General features: G+C 42.5%; 1 protein-coding gene across 2 annotated transcripts; it reads right to left on the reverse strand.

Moving 5' to 3' along the window:
• Positions 1 to 1,048: 1,048 nt before the first annotated feature.
• On the reverse strand, positions 1,049 to 16,836 carry SDCBP (syndecan binding protein). 2 transcript variants are annotated; one of them, XM_061448427.1, is made up of 9 exons: positions 16,700 to 16,836; positions 11,715 to 11,780; positions 8,461 to 8,539; positions 6,236 to 6,345; positions 5,738 to 5,896; positions 4,456 to 4,631; positions 3,283 to 3,454; positions 2,639 to 2,730; positions 1,049 to 1,758 (listed from the first exon to the last, which is right to left on the reverse strand). In XM_061448427.1, exons 2-9 carry the CDS (start codon positions 11,763 to 11,765, stop codon positions 1,704 to 1,706), a joined length of 894 nt encoding a protein of 297 aa, XP_061304411.1. In that variant the 5' UTR covers positions 11,766 to 11,780; positions 16,700 to 16,836; the 3' UTR covers positions 1,049 to 1,703. The 2 variants fall into 2 exon arrangements, with proteins under 2 accessions (XP_061304411.1, XP_061304410.1); XM_061448426.1 differs by lacking the exons at positions 11,715 to 11,780; positions 16,700 to 16,836 and adding an exon at positions 10,035 to 10,244.
• Between the last annotated feature and the right edge of the window lie 2,019 nt (positions 16,837 to 18,855).

An 18,855-nucleotide genomic window follows, 5' to 3' on the forward strand; every position in this document is an offset into this window, starting at 1 on the left:
AGATTAGTTTCAGAAGAGCAGATGAACCGATTCCTCATACCCATGTTCCAACAAGTACCTGTACTAAGCTGAAGTTACTTGCTTTGACTTTAGGCTACTACCTAGAGGAAGACTGAAATTCAATAACCCTGCAACAGAAGCAGGAAAAAAAAAAATAGAAGCAAGCACTCAGTAAAACTGGTATTTAACTTGAGACCACTTTAGAATCTCACCTGAACATGCCTGTGACCCACTGCAGCAGGTTAACCTTAACCACCTGCTGAGCCCCCAAGGAGTTTCTCACTCACTCACCCAACAGCAGGATCAGTAACAGAATCAGAAGGGCAAAAGTTAGGAAAAATTGCAGGTTGCAATAGTTTACTGAGTGAAGCCAAGGGGGAGAAAGAAAATGCGAAGCACAGACAATCACTCACTGCCTCCCAGCAGCAGTCTGATGCCAGCCAGTCTCCAAGCAATGACTACTTTGGAGGAAGACCCCCCACAAATTATTGCCAGGCAGGATGAGTCTATGATGTCAGTGTGGAATTTTTGCCTTGCTAAGTCTGGGTCAGCAGTCCCAGCTGTGTTCCCCCTCAGCCTCTTGGCCACCCCATGCTACTCACTGGGACAGGGGACAGAGCAAGAAGCAGAGAAGGCCTTGACACCCTTCAAGCACTGCTCAGCAACAGGAAAAACATGAGTGCATTATCAACACTTAGTCACACTCTCAAACACAGCACCATATCAGCTACTGTAAACTCCATCCCAACCAGACCCAGTACACCCAGCAAGCTGCAAACAATTTGAAATGAAAAATGCAGCTATACAATTTGTACATGTTGTAGAACAGCCACGCTGATATTCCAGTTATTAAACTGAAAGGAGGGAGTTAAGCATCTTGTCTAAAGTATCCTAGATCTACCCTTTAAAACATTTCACCATTGTAGACAGCAAGATAATTTAGAATGCAATTTTAAGCTATGTCCTATCTTGTCTTTGTTGTTGCCTGAAACTGACCTCAACAAAACAAGCCAGTCATAGCTCATCTTAAGTACACACACAGAGTACCTAAAGTTTCAGTCGTTTATTTGGTTATTTCTGAATCCTTAAGAACATGGTTAAGGCGAGAGATAAGCATATTAGTTACAATTTGTATAACAAGTAATAGAGTAGCTGTACACTACTTTAATACGCTTACTTACTGAATGATGCCTTTAGCTATATTCAGCTTAGCTGGCATTCTCGTGTAAACAGTATTTACTAGAACAAAAAGATTAACTAGTACCAGCCATATTTCTAAAAACCTATTTCAAATCTACTCTTGCAAACAGAAAGCAGTAAAAATACTCATTTGTCTTAGACATACAAAGCACAGCATTGTCTTAGATAACAAGAAGTAACTTTGCAAGTGACATCTGGTTCCTTTAATTGCAATGGCTTATAATAGTACTAAACTAAAAGACCTACGAAAAGAAGTCATAACAATTGGAATTTCACATTTGTCAAGCATATAAGGCTACAAGTTTTACAGTTTGTGAATATAAAACGATATGTTGAACTGTAACATTCCCAGCCATTATAGATGCAAGTGCTCGATGCAGCATATCTTCTCTTAGCCTCCAGAAAGGCTCATGTGCAGAAGAAAGAAATCACTGAGTATAGTAGCCCAAGTTTTGTGGAATCATCATTATGTATATGTACACACAAGCATACATGATGTAAGTTTAGACTTCAGGAACGGAGTGATCCATCAGGCTTTTCATAATGCTAGTTGCCATCCTAAAGAAAAGGGAAGGGCATTCAGTTTTAAGAGAAAACTGTGAAAGATCACTAAAGCTTCTGATCACTATCTTTCAAATTGTATTAAAGGGCTGGGAATGATGAGGTTGCCCTTTTGCTCTACTGTTTCTGAAAGTATGTTGCTACTGAAAGCTGCAACAAGCTGCACCCACAGAAAAGGTCATAGAAGAAAATCCCATGAAACAAAATGGGTTTATTACTAACTGAGGTGCGTCACCAACATCTTTCAGGATGTGGGCATGTGTGCAAGGCAGAGTAGTACCACAAACACGAGGGAAGGAGGGCAGGAGCAAAGGTGGCTGTTAGACCAAACCCCGTTTTTTAGGAAGAGTGTACCTAGGGGGCAGGGAGAATGGAGACAAACCCCACACCCCTAAATTATACATGAAGCGTTATTAATCTCTAGGAACTTCAAAAACATTTTTGCAGGAGAGATTTAGTTGTAGAAAGCCTCTGCTGCCAGCGGATTAGAAAGAATTACTATGGGAATTACTATTATTCCCAAGAATAATGTTCACTTCAACAGAATTTGCTGCACTCGAAACAGCATTTTAGTTTCAAGGTAACCAATACTTGTGTTATCCATGTACTGTGAAGTTCTTGGAAATTCAAGTATAGTCATATTACCTTTAGAAAAGGGTTTTTCAAGAGAAGGAAAGGCAAAGGAGCATCACTAACGTATGTATAGTTTGAAAACAGAACCAAAATGTGGTGGTTTGACTAAAACATCAGCAAGTACTTCCCCTACCCCTCTCAAGCCTTCATGGCAAGTCTGTAATTAGGTCTTAGGACAAGTACAAAAATCAGTCACTGTCAACTTGATTCTCACACCATCATAGCTGCATTGTTTATTACCTACCTCTTTATTATGTACTCATAAATACTGGAAGGCATGACTGTAATGGTCACTACATTTCCAGCTGTTGCCAAGATGTCTGCAATCTGGGGGTCCTGTTATTAAACAAGAAGTCATATGAGCAACATTTTACCCAAGCTGACTAACAAAGCAGCAGTTCAAGAGCTTTTTCTATACACATTTCATGCATCTTAAGAGACCCACAACTTCTTGGTTGGAGTATTTAACTTTCAGGGCACATCACTCAATCTGCAATACCATTTCTGGATGTTTGGTTATCAGTATCTTGCATGAACTGACTGGAGAAGGGATATACACATTATGCACAGAATTCCTACTAGAGTTTGATACAGGCTGGCAGGAAGAAGCTTCAGTTTTTTGCCAGCTAAGTTAGACTAAAGGTAAAATTCGAGTGTTGGACAGAAAGAAGCAGAAGAAGGGAGTGACTTACCCTGCCTACAGCTACAAAACTGCAGAGAAGCCACAAAACATTTATGCCTCTCCAATCAAGTGAAATTATCTCTCATGACTTACTTTCTTATTTTATGACCATTAAACAACATATTACAATCCGCTCCAAACACAATTACTATATGCACACAAAAGGCTCACAGCTATTCACACCCACAGCATACTATTTATTTTACCTTCAATCCAATTACATTCTGGCCATTAATTTCACAGATGTTGTGCTCTGTAAGAAGTCCATTTCTTGCAGCAGAACTGTCCTTCACTATTGAGGTTATTTTTCCGTTCTTGAATATGAAACCAACATGCCCTGTACTGTCCTTATGCATAGTTATAATCCGTTCAAAAGGCCTACAAGACGTTTAAAATGCAAAACCATGTTTTAAGTCTCCTAAGCCACAGAAAGAACCACACAATTTCAACATTTTTGACTTACAAAAAGATCTACATTACCTACAATGAAAGGTAGCTGGGTTTAACTTCATTTTGTTGATTTTGTCATATTAATATATACTTGTTTACAAACCTTACATGTCTTCCCTGTTTTACAAGGAAATCCACCATCTGGATTAATAATAGTAACAATATAGAAAACCCATCCACTCACCCACAACCACCAACCAAAACCACAAATGTCCATTAAAAACTAAGTTTTCTCTACAAACACTATAAGGCAGATAAAATAGAACAGGCAATTCAAACTGCTGTAGGTAGGCCACAGGATTTTGGAGTACGAGGCTTCCCCAACAATATTTCTACTGTTCTACAGACAAAACTTTAAAATTGTGTCTTAGAAAGCTACTTAATATATTCATTACTTAATATAATTAAATCTTAATAATCTTTAATTAATAATCATTACTTAATATAATTAAATATCTGTATTGATTCATCAAGCACACTTTTTAGTGAAACTGGCTTTAATTCATATATAAGCAAGAGCTCAGAAGAAAACTACCACAGTAAAAAATGCACATGTATTCACTAATACAGCAAATATTTTGGCACCATCTTCTATCGCTTTTCAATTAGTGTAAGCGGAAGTCAAGAAAGCACGTAACTCTTGAATTCAGAGTTTAAATCTGATTTGTTCTATGGCTCCTTAGTTTACCTTGAAAAATCTTATGCCCCATCATGTACACCCATGCAAGCATGCATGGGAAGTTTATGAGTTGACAACTACTTGGTCTGTTCCCCACAAAAGGGAACATCTCTGAGGAGCTTTACTATTGAAGTACACAGACAAACAGATTTTGTTATTCCTGCAGTCCTGCTCAAGCAAGGGGAGACCCAAACCCCACAGAATTACCCCGAGACAGATGATGACAACCTGTATCTGCAGCTAGCTTTACCTGTCCCGAATGATCATTGAAATCCTTTCTCCAGAAGCCTGTTTCAGAACTTTATGTGCCTTGTCAGAACTCCATCCTGCACAGTTTTCACTATTGATCTGCAGAACTTGGTCCCCAAACCGCAGACCAGCGAGGGATGCTGGAGAGTTTGCCTGAACTAACTGGACAAATATACCCTACAAAAGGGGAAAAAAATTAAAATAAATGAAAATAAATACAATACAGAAGTTCTTCCTTAAGGCTAAAGACCAGTGACAGAACACAGTCCTGTGACATTTCCCATTCTCTGTGTAATACCAACCGGACAGAAACATTTGGTAACTACCTCTCTTTAAGTGGTAGCTTTTGAAAGGTCAGTTTGTTTTTAGATGGTTTTAAGAGACTGACACATAATTAATGCTAGAATGAAGTTCAGAAACGGGCAAATCTGTTCTGTCTAGATCTCTAGATATTAAAGAAACAAGCATAACATTTGTCCTGGGTTCAGCAGTAGCAGTCATGTAAAGCCTTAGTAAAGTAAAGCCTTAGTTGAGGGGGTAAATACTGTTCTGTTTTAAAAAGAAATCTGAAAAACTGGATCAAGACAGACTACTGGTAAATTTGCGTATCTCCTTATGCATTTAACTAATAATTCTTTTACCAGACTTCAGAGTCTACATGTAGCTGAAGAAACAGATCAGCAATGCTAGGAACTCTATAGCAGATTTTCCTTCTTTCACAACCACATTAGTTTTCAACTTTTTATCAATTTTGTTAGCACCTTACATAAGAAAACAAGGCACTAAAAAGTTATTTCTAGACAAATTACCCCTAAAAACCATGTAAAGTATAGCCAGCAAAACTGCAGATAATACTAGGGGAAGAACAGAGTAATGTCTTCCATGCTGAGAATCCAAAAGTGCTGAAACAGAGAAGCTCCAGAGCAGGTTTAAGGATCTTCTTGCAGCCATGTTCACATCAAGGGAAACAATCCTACTTCGTAACTACTCCTTACAGCAACCTGCTGCAAGAATTGATAAAAGAGGAACTACTTCTAAGCCATGGGCAGTTCTCTGCATACTGCTGAACTTCAAGCACAGCCCAAGTGTTTCCACGAAGCTAGAGACAAGAAGTCTTGAACTGCTAACAAGTATCACAGCTGCTCGGAAGGACAATATTATGCTCTGAAGCAGAAAAACAAAATTACAAGTAGAAGACAATTTTGTGACCATACACTAAGTTCGCTACTAATTTAATCCTGCAGTAAGATCTTTATAAGCAAAACACAAGCTTCTGTACTTACATTGTCAACTGACTTCAGGCGAAGTCCAATTTTGCCATCTTGATCTTTACATAAGATGACTTCACGGATGCCTTGCTTAATTTCTGCTCTGCGAATCCCAACATCATTTCCAGTCACTGGAGCTACCATGTAATTAGTAGAAGGTCGTGTTACCAGTTGCTGATTAAAACAAAATAGCCAGACAACTTAGTTTCAGCTTCTTAAAATAGTTATACATCAATTTATATGAAGTTATATTAAAAAAAAAAAAGCAAAAACAAAGCCAACAAAACAAAGTCACAACACCAGCTCTTTCCCACCCACACCGCCCCCCCCCCCCACACACTGGAAATTTACTGCTTAGTTTTAAGACCAGATTAAAGTAGGCACTATTACTTAAAACAATTCATTTATCAGTCATGTATGCTACTTAAGACAAATAGTCTGATCTCTAGAACACTAACTATGCATATAGTCTTTATACTTTTGCTTTCTAAAACATGCTTGACTGGTACCTACACCCTGTGGCTGAGCAGTTGCTGCCACTGGAAAGTTTCTCTGCACCTCTTCCTCATTGAGGCTCAGGCCCATATACTGAGAAAGTTCTGGATACAATCTAGGGTACAAGCCTATAGAAGGAAAATGGAACAAAACAAAAGTCAGTATAATTGTTGGCTTAAGAGAACAAGTGGTTACTACTTTCACATGTACAATTACAATAGCACAAGACTTGAAATAACATTTAATTTGAAAATTAAGATGGCAGACCCACTTCAATTACGACTGTTATTCTAGCCCAGTTTAGAAAAGTCACACGGCATAAAATATCCAGCAAGAGATTTCTCTACACCAGAGAGGAGTGGGGTGCAGGGAGTGGGAGGAACAGATGTTAAACCAACAGACTTGTCAGACCTTGAATAGAAGCATTCTGGAAATAAGCCTGATATTGCTCTTAACATTCCACAGGTGATTAACTGGTGCCATTTAGCTAGAAGCAGTTCAGAGGAATCTTAAGAGCCCACCTTCTGTTCTCACAGAACCGCTGGGGACAGAAAAGGCTGCTTGGGAAACTAGATGGTGCAAGGGAGAGCCCTGGAAATAAGCAGGCTCCACAGTTCACAAAGCTTCAGTTTCTAGTGTTCAGTTACAGGTACATGCATAAAACTTTAAGAATCCAAATTTGACCAGAAATGGAAAATAACTTTTCTGGGAAGGAACAAACATCATTGCAAGGTGAATTTCAGTATAAATAAAATTTTTTTCACTCCTTCATACTTTCAGTGATCATGTTTGCATGCTACTTCGTAAGACTTGTTTGATCTCATTTCCAGATTATCAGATTATAGTTTCACCATTACTGATTAATAAGATTTTAATTAACATTTCTTCTACTTTTGCTTGTGTTTTCAAGCCCCTAAAATTATACACAACTAATGATGCACAGCACTTGTGCAGCTACTTGATCTCTTATTCCTCATCAAAGACCACAATACAGGATGCATCTCTGCTTGCTGTATTACATTCTCATTCAAAACAGTGACCTCCAAATAGCAGAACACATCCAAAAGCTCTTGATGTTGAATATTCTCCTGCCTCTGCTAGCAGAGAGGGATTCCCAGCAGATTTCGCACATCCTATAGATGGAGTAGGCCTCCCTTTCTGGGGATATATTGAGCGACTAATCACTCTTCAGCCACACACAACTCCTGAGCAATCCATGCAAAGCTAACATCAAAATGATGGCATTTTGCCAGCACACACAGAAACTGCAAGAGAATTAAAATTCTGGACAGCAGGAAGAGCACTGCCAAGAAGAGAACTGAAGCTGAACCTTTTTAGTTCCTCACCCTGTCTAATAACACAGCTACCTTCTGAACCTCCAGAAGGTTGCTGAAGTGAACTCGGATCTGGTGAAGTTAGGCTAGCTAAATATCTAGTCCCAAAAGGAACTACAACAGGCATCTCTCTGACGAGCTATACAAACTCCTGCCTTAAAGTTACCAGCATCCAGAGGGTAATGGGAGACAAAGTTATATCTCCCAAGCTTTAATATCCTATTCACCAGTATTCCTGGCAGCTGATCCAGCACTGCTGCTGGTCATGCTGGTTAGAGACTTTAGACTTTTTAGACCAACTAACCCAGAGCCCTGACCTAAAACATACTTGTTCACCTTTGTGGACGTACATGGAAGAAAAGGAGGAGAAAGGGGTACAAGTCATTCACCTTTAGACCTAATGGATTACCCACCAGACATTTGATCCCAAAATCTGCTGGAAGCTAATGTGGACAGTATGACAAGATTAAGTTCCAGCTTCCTTGGCCCTTCACTGCTGACATAGATTTGTGCCTATCTGCTCCTAATTAAGATTATATGAAGAGGAAAGGCAGAAGCATGCTGCCCAATAAAGCTTACAGATAGACATGTGATAAGTAATAATTAAGGCAAGAGTTAAAACTAGCTCAAATGGTACCAACAGCAAATCTTGTTACATCAGGCTCACTTTGAAAAGGTTTCAAAATGTTGAGAGAAGAGCTAGTGTTGGCCGAAACTTCCTTTTATAAGCAAACACTGGTTTTGATTCCTGTAGCACCTTACAAAGGTGGATATTGGCATCTCCAAGAGGCATGGTGTCACCCTCTGTAAACAGGACTACATATTGGTAGGCATTTTTGACTGTTCCGTTAACACTGGGATTCATAGCAACTATCTGTAACATTAGGATACTAGAGTACATGAGCTTACCTCCATCATGAAGAATAGGAGCAGAAGCTTCAGACAAGATTGCTGGATTGGCTGGATTTGAAGAAAAGGCAGTCTGAGCCTAAAAGCAAAGAAAAATCACATTATCTTTGGGGGGGAGGGGGAATAATCTATGAAATCCTTATTGTGCAGACAGGAAATTAAGTTATTTCTTTTTTCTCATACACGCTCATTATTATTCGTCTTGAAGTTCTGAAGCAAATCTTTCTTTGAAATAAAGAACTTCAATACAATATGCTGTAGTAGCATAAAACTCCTTTGGTAGATCTGAGATATCTTCCTCAGAGACAAGGCTACTAAATAATATAGAAAAGCTTTACTGTCAACCTGTTCCATTTTTGTCATTAAGCAAGTTAAAGAGTCTTAAAGGACATATTGGTTGAGAAAGCTTTACAAGTTTAAATTTTAAGGTATGACCTTTGACAGTGTTTTGCAATTACGTTTTTTACCTGGATCGCAATAGCTTTACCATATACAAACGTTATTCATGACTTCTGCCATAGTCCATTACAGGCTGCAAGTTCCACACAATCCAATGCTACTACTTTAATACCTTCTGAAACAAATGGAACTTCTAAGATAACTTTTTCTTCTACAGAAGTTGCCACTACGGTAAACACACTAAGCTTGATTTCTGTATTGTTTACTGACTCACAAACAGAAGAGACCATACAAGGCAAGCCAGTTTCCTTCCTTCTCAATACCGCAGCTACTACTTTTTTGGCCTTGTGTAATCATGACCAGTGAAAAACGCCCATTAAGTGTGATGGAAATAGCTATCCCAGTAGCTTTCCTGAGGTTGAATGTCAAAGGTGGGAGGGAAATTACTAAATACACAGTGAAAGATTATGCCAAACAGGACATATAAATCACCTAACATAACATGATGGTCGAATTACTTCATGTTTTTAAGGAAATCATGCTTAAAAATAGAAGACGTCATAGTCCTGCACTCTCCAGGAAGTTGTTTTTAGGAAAATGTTTCAGAGCAAGAATGACTCTATTTAGGAATATCAAATGTATTTAGAAGAATAGCCTCCAACTGAAATGCTGGACAAAAAAGAACAAGCTAGAATATTTAATGTACCAAGCCTGTCTGTTTAACCAGCAGTCATTTTAATCTCACTCACTTTTTGTGGATACAGACTTTGCCTTTTAGTACCTGAAAGGTAATAAGGATGCTGGGCAGGGACTCTTCGTTAGGGTCTGTACTGGTAGGACAAGGGGTAACGGGTTCAAACTTAAACAGGGGAAGTTTAGACTGGGTATAAGGAAGAAGTTCTGTACTGTGAGGGTGGTGAGGCACTGGAATGGGCTGCCCAGGGAGGCTGTGAATGCTCCGTCCCTGGAGGTGGTGTTCAAGGCCAGGCTGCACAGTCTGAGTTGCCTCTACCTGTGGCAGGGGGGGGTGGAACTAGGTGATCTTAAGGTCCTTTCCAACTCTAACTATTCTATTCTACTCTGCCCCCTTTTCTCCTAGAGTGCTCTCAAACATATTAAAACAGGTACTTTTATAAAGCACTTTTTGGGAGATGAAATAATTCAGCTTTTGCTACCTCCTGTGTCCAACAGGTCAAGGTAGGTGATTCTCCCCTTTTATTCTCATCAGACCCCATCTGCAGTACTGTTCAGCTCTGGGGCACTAAACACAGGAGGGAGTGAGTCCAGATAAGGCCACAAAAACTATTAGAGGGTTACAGCACCTCTCCTATGAGGACAGGCTGAGAGAGTTGAGACTGCTCAGCCTGGAGAAGGCACTGGGGAGACCTTAGAGCAGCCTTCCAGTACCTAAAAGGGGCTTATAAAAAAGATGGGGACAAATTTTTTAGCAGGGCCTAATGTGATAGGACAAAGGATAATGGCTTTAAACTAAAAAACAGTAGATTCAGATGGGATAGAAGGAAGGAAATTTTTGAGTGGTGAAACACTGGAACAGGTTGTCCAGAATGGTGTCCCTGCAAACATTTAAGGCCAGGCTGGATGTGATTGTGGGCAACCTGATCTAGTTCAAGATGTCCCTGCTCATTGCAGGGTGTTGGACTAGATAACCTTTAAGGGTCCCTTCCAACCCAAATTATTGTATAACACCAGGAAAAACATCAGTGTAACTGTAATGGCTTAATTATTACATTTACCACAATTTTAAACTGCAATCTATAAACTCTAGCAGTTGGTCAGTAAAAGGCTGAAGGAGCACATTCATGGCTCCAGGGTACTCTTTTTTTTTTTTTTTACCCCCTCTACTTCATCATTACCTGACTGTAGATAAAGGACTTTCGTAAGATAAGAAGAATGGTGTGGGCAGATACAACAAGGAGATACTCCAACACAGCAGAACTTCAGAAGTCCCACCCCACACATACAAACATAGGTCAGACTGAGGCAATCCACTCTGGGACAGCACAGGAGAGTTAGTAAGCTCTTCTATGCAGCTTGCTTGATTGCTTCCCCGTGAGAAGAACAAGGACAGAAGTAGCAGCCACCTTAAAATCCATTATAACTCCCTGCTGTTGTTTAAAGTGGGAGGGAATCCAGTTTAAGTTTAGGAAAGAAAAATGGAAGTTAGGTACAATGGTGAAGAAAGCAAACTCCTCATAAAATACATTCATGTGGAATTTCTTATGGAGCTTTTATTAAGATGCTTTTCATTATTCTGTTTCACAGATGTTCCCATCCTCATCCTAATAAAGCCACCAATATTCTTATACATAGTGTTTCATACAGACACAATAATCCTGGAAGTATTGTAAGAACTGGTCACTACCATGCAATAGCCAGAGGATGAGTCTGATTCCAGATGATGTCAAGAGAGTCACTGCTCTTTTTTTGTGCCCAACTGACCATGAACACTTTCTGCCACAGATTTGGACACCAAGAGTAAGACACAGTAGGTTTATTAATTCCGTCAACACTAATTCATCACATCAGAGCTGAAGTGCAAGAAGAGACTATGTCTACTTAAGACCAAGTATTTATACTTTAAAAAAAAGAACCCCACCCAAACATATCAACACATTAAAAGCAAATGACTATAAATGAATATACAAAAAAAAAATATACCAAACAGTAGTAAAGTAAGCATTAACTATATTATATCAAGCTATAAACAGTTTGTCTTTTCCCTTTTAGAGTGTGATGGTAAAACTCTCACTCGCAATAATTCTCCCCTTCCCTAGATTAAGTATCATCAGTTATATCACTGCCATCAAAACTCATCTTATGAAAGCCCCTCATACCTGAATAACTTTGTCCACCTTTAGATCTTCCAGGGAAGGATAGAGAGACATTTCGATGAAGTCTCACTGGGTAGCGGGAAGGCCGAAACAAAAAAAAAGGGAAGCAAACAAACAACAGGGTTAGCCCTCAGAGATATTTACTGAGCATTACAACATCAGAGGGAAAATAAGAAAAAGCAGACGGTGATGTACAAGTGATCTGTGACCTGTAAGTCTTAGCACTACAGATCCCTGGCGCTGCAGATAAACTCCATTAAGACTACCCATTTAATCTATTATCAATAACAACCTTTGCTTAGTAGGCTTTGTTTACCATACTTAGTGTTGTCATAGGTCTCAGTGATGAGAGAGCCTATACAGAGAAAACCATTTCACATGATGTATTGCAAGGACAGACATTAGGAAGCCATGAGGCAGTGATGATGAGGGTTGAGAGAAAAAAAATCTGATCACCCTCCTCCTACTCCTCCTCCCAACTGGGCCACTATTTTTATACAACTGCAGAAGCTATCACTCTGTTATCCAAAGTATCTAAACATTTTCATCAGTTCTGATACTCCAGTGTACTGGTTTCAACTCAGATACAGTTAATTTTCTTCCTAATAGCTGATACAGTGCTGTGTTTTGAATTCAGTATGAGAATAATGTTGATCTCACACTGATGTTTTCAATTGTTGTTAAGTAGTGTTTACATTAAGTAAAGGATTTTCAGCATCACATGCCTTGCCAGCAAATAGGCTGGAAGGGCACAAGAAGTTGTGAGGAAGCACAGCTGACCTGAACTGGCCAAAGGGATATTCTATACTACATAATATCACACTCAGTATATAAACTGGGGGAACAACCGACCAGGGGGTGCTGCTTGGAACTGGCAGGGCATCAGCTGGCAAGTGGTGAGCAACTGCACTGTTCACCACTCGTTCTGTATATTCTAATTCTTTTATTATCATTATTATTTTCTTCCTTTTCTGTCCCATTAAACTGTCTTTATCTCAATCTCCGAGTTTTCTCACTTTTACTCTTCTGATTCTTTCCCCCATCTCACAGGGGGGTGGAATGATGAGTGAGCAGCTATGTGGTGCTTAGTTGCCAGCTGGGGTTAAACCATGACATCCAGTAAGAAACCACCAAAGAGAACTGGCTTCCCATGTCCATTTGCAATACATTAACTGTAGCAGGAGACCATAAACCAGCAAGATTCAGTCAGTGGCGAGTTACAAAACACACAGAGCTTCAGGCTGGCTCTCATGTGATATTGGGAAAGCCCTGTGACAACTTATCAGGAAGTAATCCAACAAAAAAAAAGTCAAGGGCAGGAGGGGAAGCAGGGATTGCAGGGTACAAAAAGACAAGCAACCCACTTCATATGATACTCTAAGGCGCCACACCGACATCCAGCTCTGCTAGAGCCAGGTACCCAAAGCTTCAGGAAATCACAGTTTTACAGTGCTCCTTCATGCACAGTCTCACTGAGGTCAGCTGAACTTCTCAAAACCGTAATAAAACATTTCACATCAACATACGGGAACATTTTAATGGGGAAAGGGGGATGGGGGCCTAGGGAGAGGGAAGAGAGAAACAGTTTAAACAGAAGACAACAAAATTGGATACAGTTTTGCAAGTTATAGAAAGCACTGAGAACACAGTTAATGAGACAATTCTATTAAAAGCTTTAAGTTCATGGATTCATTTTCGCATCCAAACAAGAGGTCTTTATTCACGCAGCAATTTAGCACTCCTTGCAGAAGTGACCACTAAATAAATCCTTCTACTACTGATTCTCTAAGTGCAGATGTTAACTTGATTGAAAGAAAAAAAACTACACACACTCATACCTAATGTAATACTGCAGTAAGACAACAGACATCTCTTCATATTACACTAAGCTCATCAACAGCTTTTCTACTTGTTCAGCAGAGTGCCCAACAGCTTCAGTATCACGTCAAACTACAACTAAAACTTCCAAAAAGCATGGCCTAGATGTGATAGATATATAAACTGTGAGTGCATGGCCAGTTATGTTGCAATACTTAATTACCACTGACATTTTTCACTAATTGTCACGACTAAACCAAGCATACGAAGCTTCCAGGCTTCAAGTAAGTTAAACATACACGTGTAAAACTAGTTTAAAGTTCTGCTTCCTGCAGGCATAAAGAGAGCAGGCCAAGGACTGTGCTCCCAAAGAAATCACCTTGTTGCAGGGTGAGGAGGAACAAAAGAGCAGCAGTTTGCAGATGCTGATCTCAGACACAGGCACAACCATGCAGCACAGCACAGGGTCTGCTGGGTCCCTCATCTCAGTGACCAACTTCCACACCACAAACCCCAGCACATTTACAACTCGGCCAGCTTTAGTTCTCTTCCACAGACCAGTCTCACACTGCACATTATTACATTTGTCACAAATTGGAAACCTCAACTTTCCTCTAGTGTACAAAGAGGAACATCGTGCTTTCTGTAGAAAAGCATTAGCAAGGCTAAACAAACATTAGCTCTCAGATCACATACAGACGACAATTCCAACAGTTTGTCACCTTACAACCTTCCTAGCCACCTCTGCTCCCCAGCTGGGGGCTCACAAACCCAGGTGTTTGTCACAGAATCATAGAACAGTTTGGGTTGGGAGGGACCTTAAAGATCTTCTAGTTTCAACCATGGGCAGGGACATCTCCCACTAGACCAGGTTGCTGAAAGCCCCATTCAACCTGGCCTTGAACACTGCCAGGAATGGGACAGACACAGCTTCTCTGTGCCAGTGCCTCACCACCCTCACAGTGAAGAATCTACCCTCTGTCAGTCCTGTCACTACATGCCCTTGTAAAAAGTCCCTCTCCAAATTTCTTGCAGGCCCCCTTTAGGTAAAAGCTGGCTACAATAAGGTCTCCCCATAGCCTTTGCCAGGCTGAACAACCCCAGCCCTCTCAGCCAGTCTTCAGGGGAGACACGCTCCAGCCCTCCAATCATCTTCATGCCCTGCTCTGGACTCGCTCTAACAGTTCCATGTCCTTCTGATGTTGGGGATCCCAGAGCTGAATGGAGTACTCCAGGTGAGGTCTTATGAAGAACAATAAAGGGGGATAATCACCTTCCTCAGCTTGCTAGCAAGCTACCAAGGAGCTGCTGGGCTAGATCCTCATCTTAATCTCACCAGTCACTGGTTTTGGTTTTCCCAACTAAATAGCCAGAACAACTGTCACCACTGTAACTGCATCCAGTGATCTCATAACTTTTGCATATGGTATTTTCAATTTCTGCGCAGGCAGTTGTAACACAAATATCCCTCATTAGGTAATGCAAGATCCACAAAAAAAAAACCAAACCAAACCAAAAAAAAAAAAACAACACAAAAACCCCAGTATTTAGTTTGAAATTGCCACTGCCAGGGATGGCCAGTAAGTGCAGGAAGAAGTTGTCCATGACTTCTGTGCAACATTATTCACAGTATAAACAAGAGTTGCAGCAGGCACTCTAACAGCTTCAGAAACTTGGCAGTGGCTACCATGAAACATGAGTCACTATAACCTCCTTTTCTTTTTAAAATCTACACTGACATCAAAAACAGTTTTCCTTGATCATTTCCATATCCTCACTTCTTGTGAGGAACACAAATGTTTAGGAAAGCAAAAGTGAAAGCCACAGAAATAGCATGGGGCAGGAGAGACAGCCGTAACCCAGCTGGTGAACTGCACAACCCAGTAGTAAAGACCTCTCCCCATCTCTCGGTGCCCTTTGCTGGAAAGTCTGACTGCCAGCGCCCATCACCACGTCCCACTAAGCAGATCCTGTCCGCTAAAGGGAAGTGCTGTGCTGCTGATCGGAGACCCATGGAAAGGCAGCACTCGTGACACCCTGAGGCTGCCAGCAGGAAGTCTTACGGGTAGGAGTGATCCCAAATTGCCCACAGTGGCGTGGCTAGGAGGAGACGGGCTTCCAAACAGGCTCTCCAGGTTGGAAAGCATGGAGCTGAACTCAGCACGGGATAGAACTGAACCCCAACTCTGGCCAGCCCATAGCGATTACTATCTCCCAAAGTACCAGTATGCAATACTGGGGGAGGGAAGAAAAAAAAAAAACCCAAACCAAACAATGGCACCCACAAGTAATTTCTGCCTGTGCCCACAGAAATATTACAGCAAGCCACAGATCCAGCCCTACACTTAACCTTATAAGCTTGTGACCCCCAAAATTCATTTTTAGAGCAAATCTAGAACAAAACAACCTGGAGGTCACACTGAGATATCAGGAACCGAACAACTGTTTTGCAAGACGAATTCTTCACTAACACCTCGGCGTTTCCTTTCTGAAACATTCCTAATTAGCCTCCGAGCAAGTGCTCTCATTACACACAGCTCTGAAATCTGCTGCCTCCATTTCAGACCTGAAGCAGGGCTCGCTTGCCCGAAAAGGCACATCGCATCATTTAGCAACACTTAACCCGTATTTTCCAGAGACAGAAGCTGTTACAGACGTCCGAGCCTCCTTACGGGAGCCGGCCGACAAGTTCGGCCCTGCCGCAACGACCGCGGAGCCTGACCGACAGAGATCAGAAGACACCCGAAAGCTCACCGCCAAGACGGCGGGGGAATGCGGACACAGGCACGCAGGCGCTTACTTCGGCTATTCTTTCTGGCCGCCGACGGAGGAGCCCCCCGGGGAGGCAGAGCCCCTCACCCGGCACCGTACTCCCTCCAGCCCTGATTTTCTCCCGACCGGCTCCGGGGAGCGGTCGCTCCGCAGGAGCACGACACAGCTCCCGGCGGGAGCGAGAACAACGTTGCCCCCGCAAGAAGCCGGCTCGGCACCGGCCCACCCTCCCTCACCTTCCCGCTCCGCCATGCCCAGACGCCGTGCTCTCAGCCACCCCACCCCACCCCCCCGTCCTCGTCCCCTTCCCCTCCCGCCGCTGAGGACGGGCCGCGGGCCCGCACACAATGGCCTGCAGGGGAGGAAACCCTCACAGTAGGCCCCGGCCACTCCTTTACCTCCGGCCCAGGCAGCGATGGCTGTTCGTCGGGACCCTCAGCGAGCGGACTTGCAGCAGCGGCTCCCCTCCAGTCCCGGCAGCGCCGCTATGAGGGGAGCAGGGGTGGCGGCGGAACCGGCTCAGCCCCGCGCATGCTCCAGCGGCGGTGGCGGGAGGGGGCTGGCTGGCCGGGCGGGGAAGGGGCTGGCGGTTGTGAGGTGGAGGGTCGGGAGGCCGGGTGGCGTAGGCTCAGTTGCCTTAGAAACTGCTTGCTGTGTCACCCGCGGCCGGCAGCGTTTGCCTCTGGCTGCTTGTTTTATTTACCCGATGACTCCCCACTGGCGTTCTTCAGTTTTACCCTGTACGTCACTCATTTGCCTTTATGGGCTCACAGCTGTTATCTTAATGAAGGAAAAGTATATTTTTTTAATTCATTCTCCAGTCTCTTTATCACCCCTTCCCTCTCCTGTAATAAAGCATGCTTTGCTAGGTTGTGGCCGCCCCATTCCTGTTCAAGGCCAAGCTGGGTGGAGCTTTGAGCAATCTGGTGTAGTGGCAGGTGTCCCTGCCCGTGGCAGAGGGCTTGGAACTGGATGAGCATTAAGGTCCCTTCCAACCCAAACCCTTCCGTGATTTATGATTCTGTGAACTGCCATGTATCAGCTTTGCTTCCCGTGTTTGTTGGCCGGGTGTCAGTGAGTTGCGACACTCCAGAGCTGAAGTGACTATGTCAGCTGGCCCATGATCCGGTGCCTGTGTGGGCCTTCTGCCACTGGAACACCTCTGAAGCTGACCACATTTCCTGGAGAAGCTCCCCCAGAGAAACCATGATGCAAATATGCTAGCGACAGGAAAATCCCAGAACGAGCTTGGAAAGAGGCTTTCATACTCAATTACCATAATTACTCCATTTGCCATTTGCCTTATTTATAGCATGAAGTTCTCTAGCTTCAATTTTCAGTCTTTAAAATCCTTCTTCACTAGGATTCTTTGCTTGCTTATTTGACTGTTATCAAATCTAGTCTGTAATATAGGTAATTAAATGTGTTGAGCAACCTGAAGCTTCTCTTCAGCTAAGAAACCAGTGTTCTGTGAAGGACTTTTATCAGTTTGCCAGCACTGATAAGCACAGGCTAGAGGTCTGCTCCCACCTCTAGTCTCTTTCTCCTGTCCTCAGCCAGTCCCAGCAGTTGTCAGGCTCTTGTGTGGCACAGCTTAAGTCACTGCTCCAGCAGAAATCAAATCCACAAAAAAAAAAAAAATGATTGTTTGTCCACTGGGTTAGAGAGCCAAACCAGCAACAAAAGGATCTTGCAAGCACCAGCACCACCCAGAGCAAGGGAAGGGAGGATGTGGCTGAAACAGGAGAAAGAAGGGAGGCACAGGAAAGAGTGGGAAGGCTAATTCCCTTCCTACTGCCACTAAGAAGCTGTTTCACCATTTGAACTGCTTCCACAGTCATAATCTTGGTTAAGCTAAACAGGGATTTTGTTGGAATTTATATTTTCCAGTCCTTGTCTCTTGATCTTCTCCAGTTGCCAGCATCTTTAGTGACCATTACAGGCGTGCAGAGGATTAGGGCAGCAGCCAACAGCAGTGCTGAATACCAAAAGAACAGCTTCTATCTAGCTGCTCAGATGGCTCCTGTTCTATATCCAACCATCAGCTAAGCCTGACACCTTCCTGCCCACCAGCACCTGAACCATCGGCTACTGAGTCATGCAATTACAAATCATTAAATATATATGACGGGCTATTTTGGGCGGGGGGTATGGGTTCACAGAAATCCTGTGTTAGGTGCCTTCTGGGTGAGGAGGGAGGTGGGGAATCTAGCTCTGTTTTAATAATGACAGATGGCTACTGCATTTGAAGTGCTAAATTTTCTGCATGGCCAACAGTGATTTTGACATAAGTGTGGGCAAAGGTTTAAAACTTTGTGTGCTCAGTAACTCTTCATCCTGCAGTGAGGTCAGTGCGGTGAAGCCCTGTACCCACCCTAGAGAATCAAGGAAACTGATTGGAAGGGGGTGGCACATGCCTCAATCACTCTGTGATGTGAACTGAGGACCCAGGGTCAAGGGAAATGTTTCTGAGGCTCAGAGTTTGAAGGGGCATTGGAAAGGCCTGGCTGTATCTTTCTAAGAACTCCACCAAGAATGAGGATCTCCAAGGAGT

The sequence above is a fragment of the Pezoporus flaviventris genome, unplaced genomic scaffold (genome assembly GCF_033815535.1).
Source record: "Pezoporus flaviventris isolate CSIRO_AGI_PZ_B2104156 unplaced genomic scaffold, CSIRO_AGI_Pfla_v1 ptg000007l, whole genome shotgun sequence".
NCBI lineage: Eukaryota > Metazoa > Chordata > Aves > Psittaciformes > Psittacidae > Pezoporus > Pezoporus flaviventris.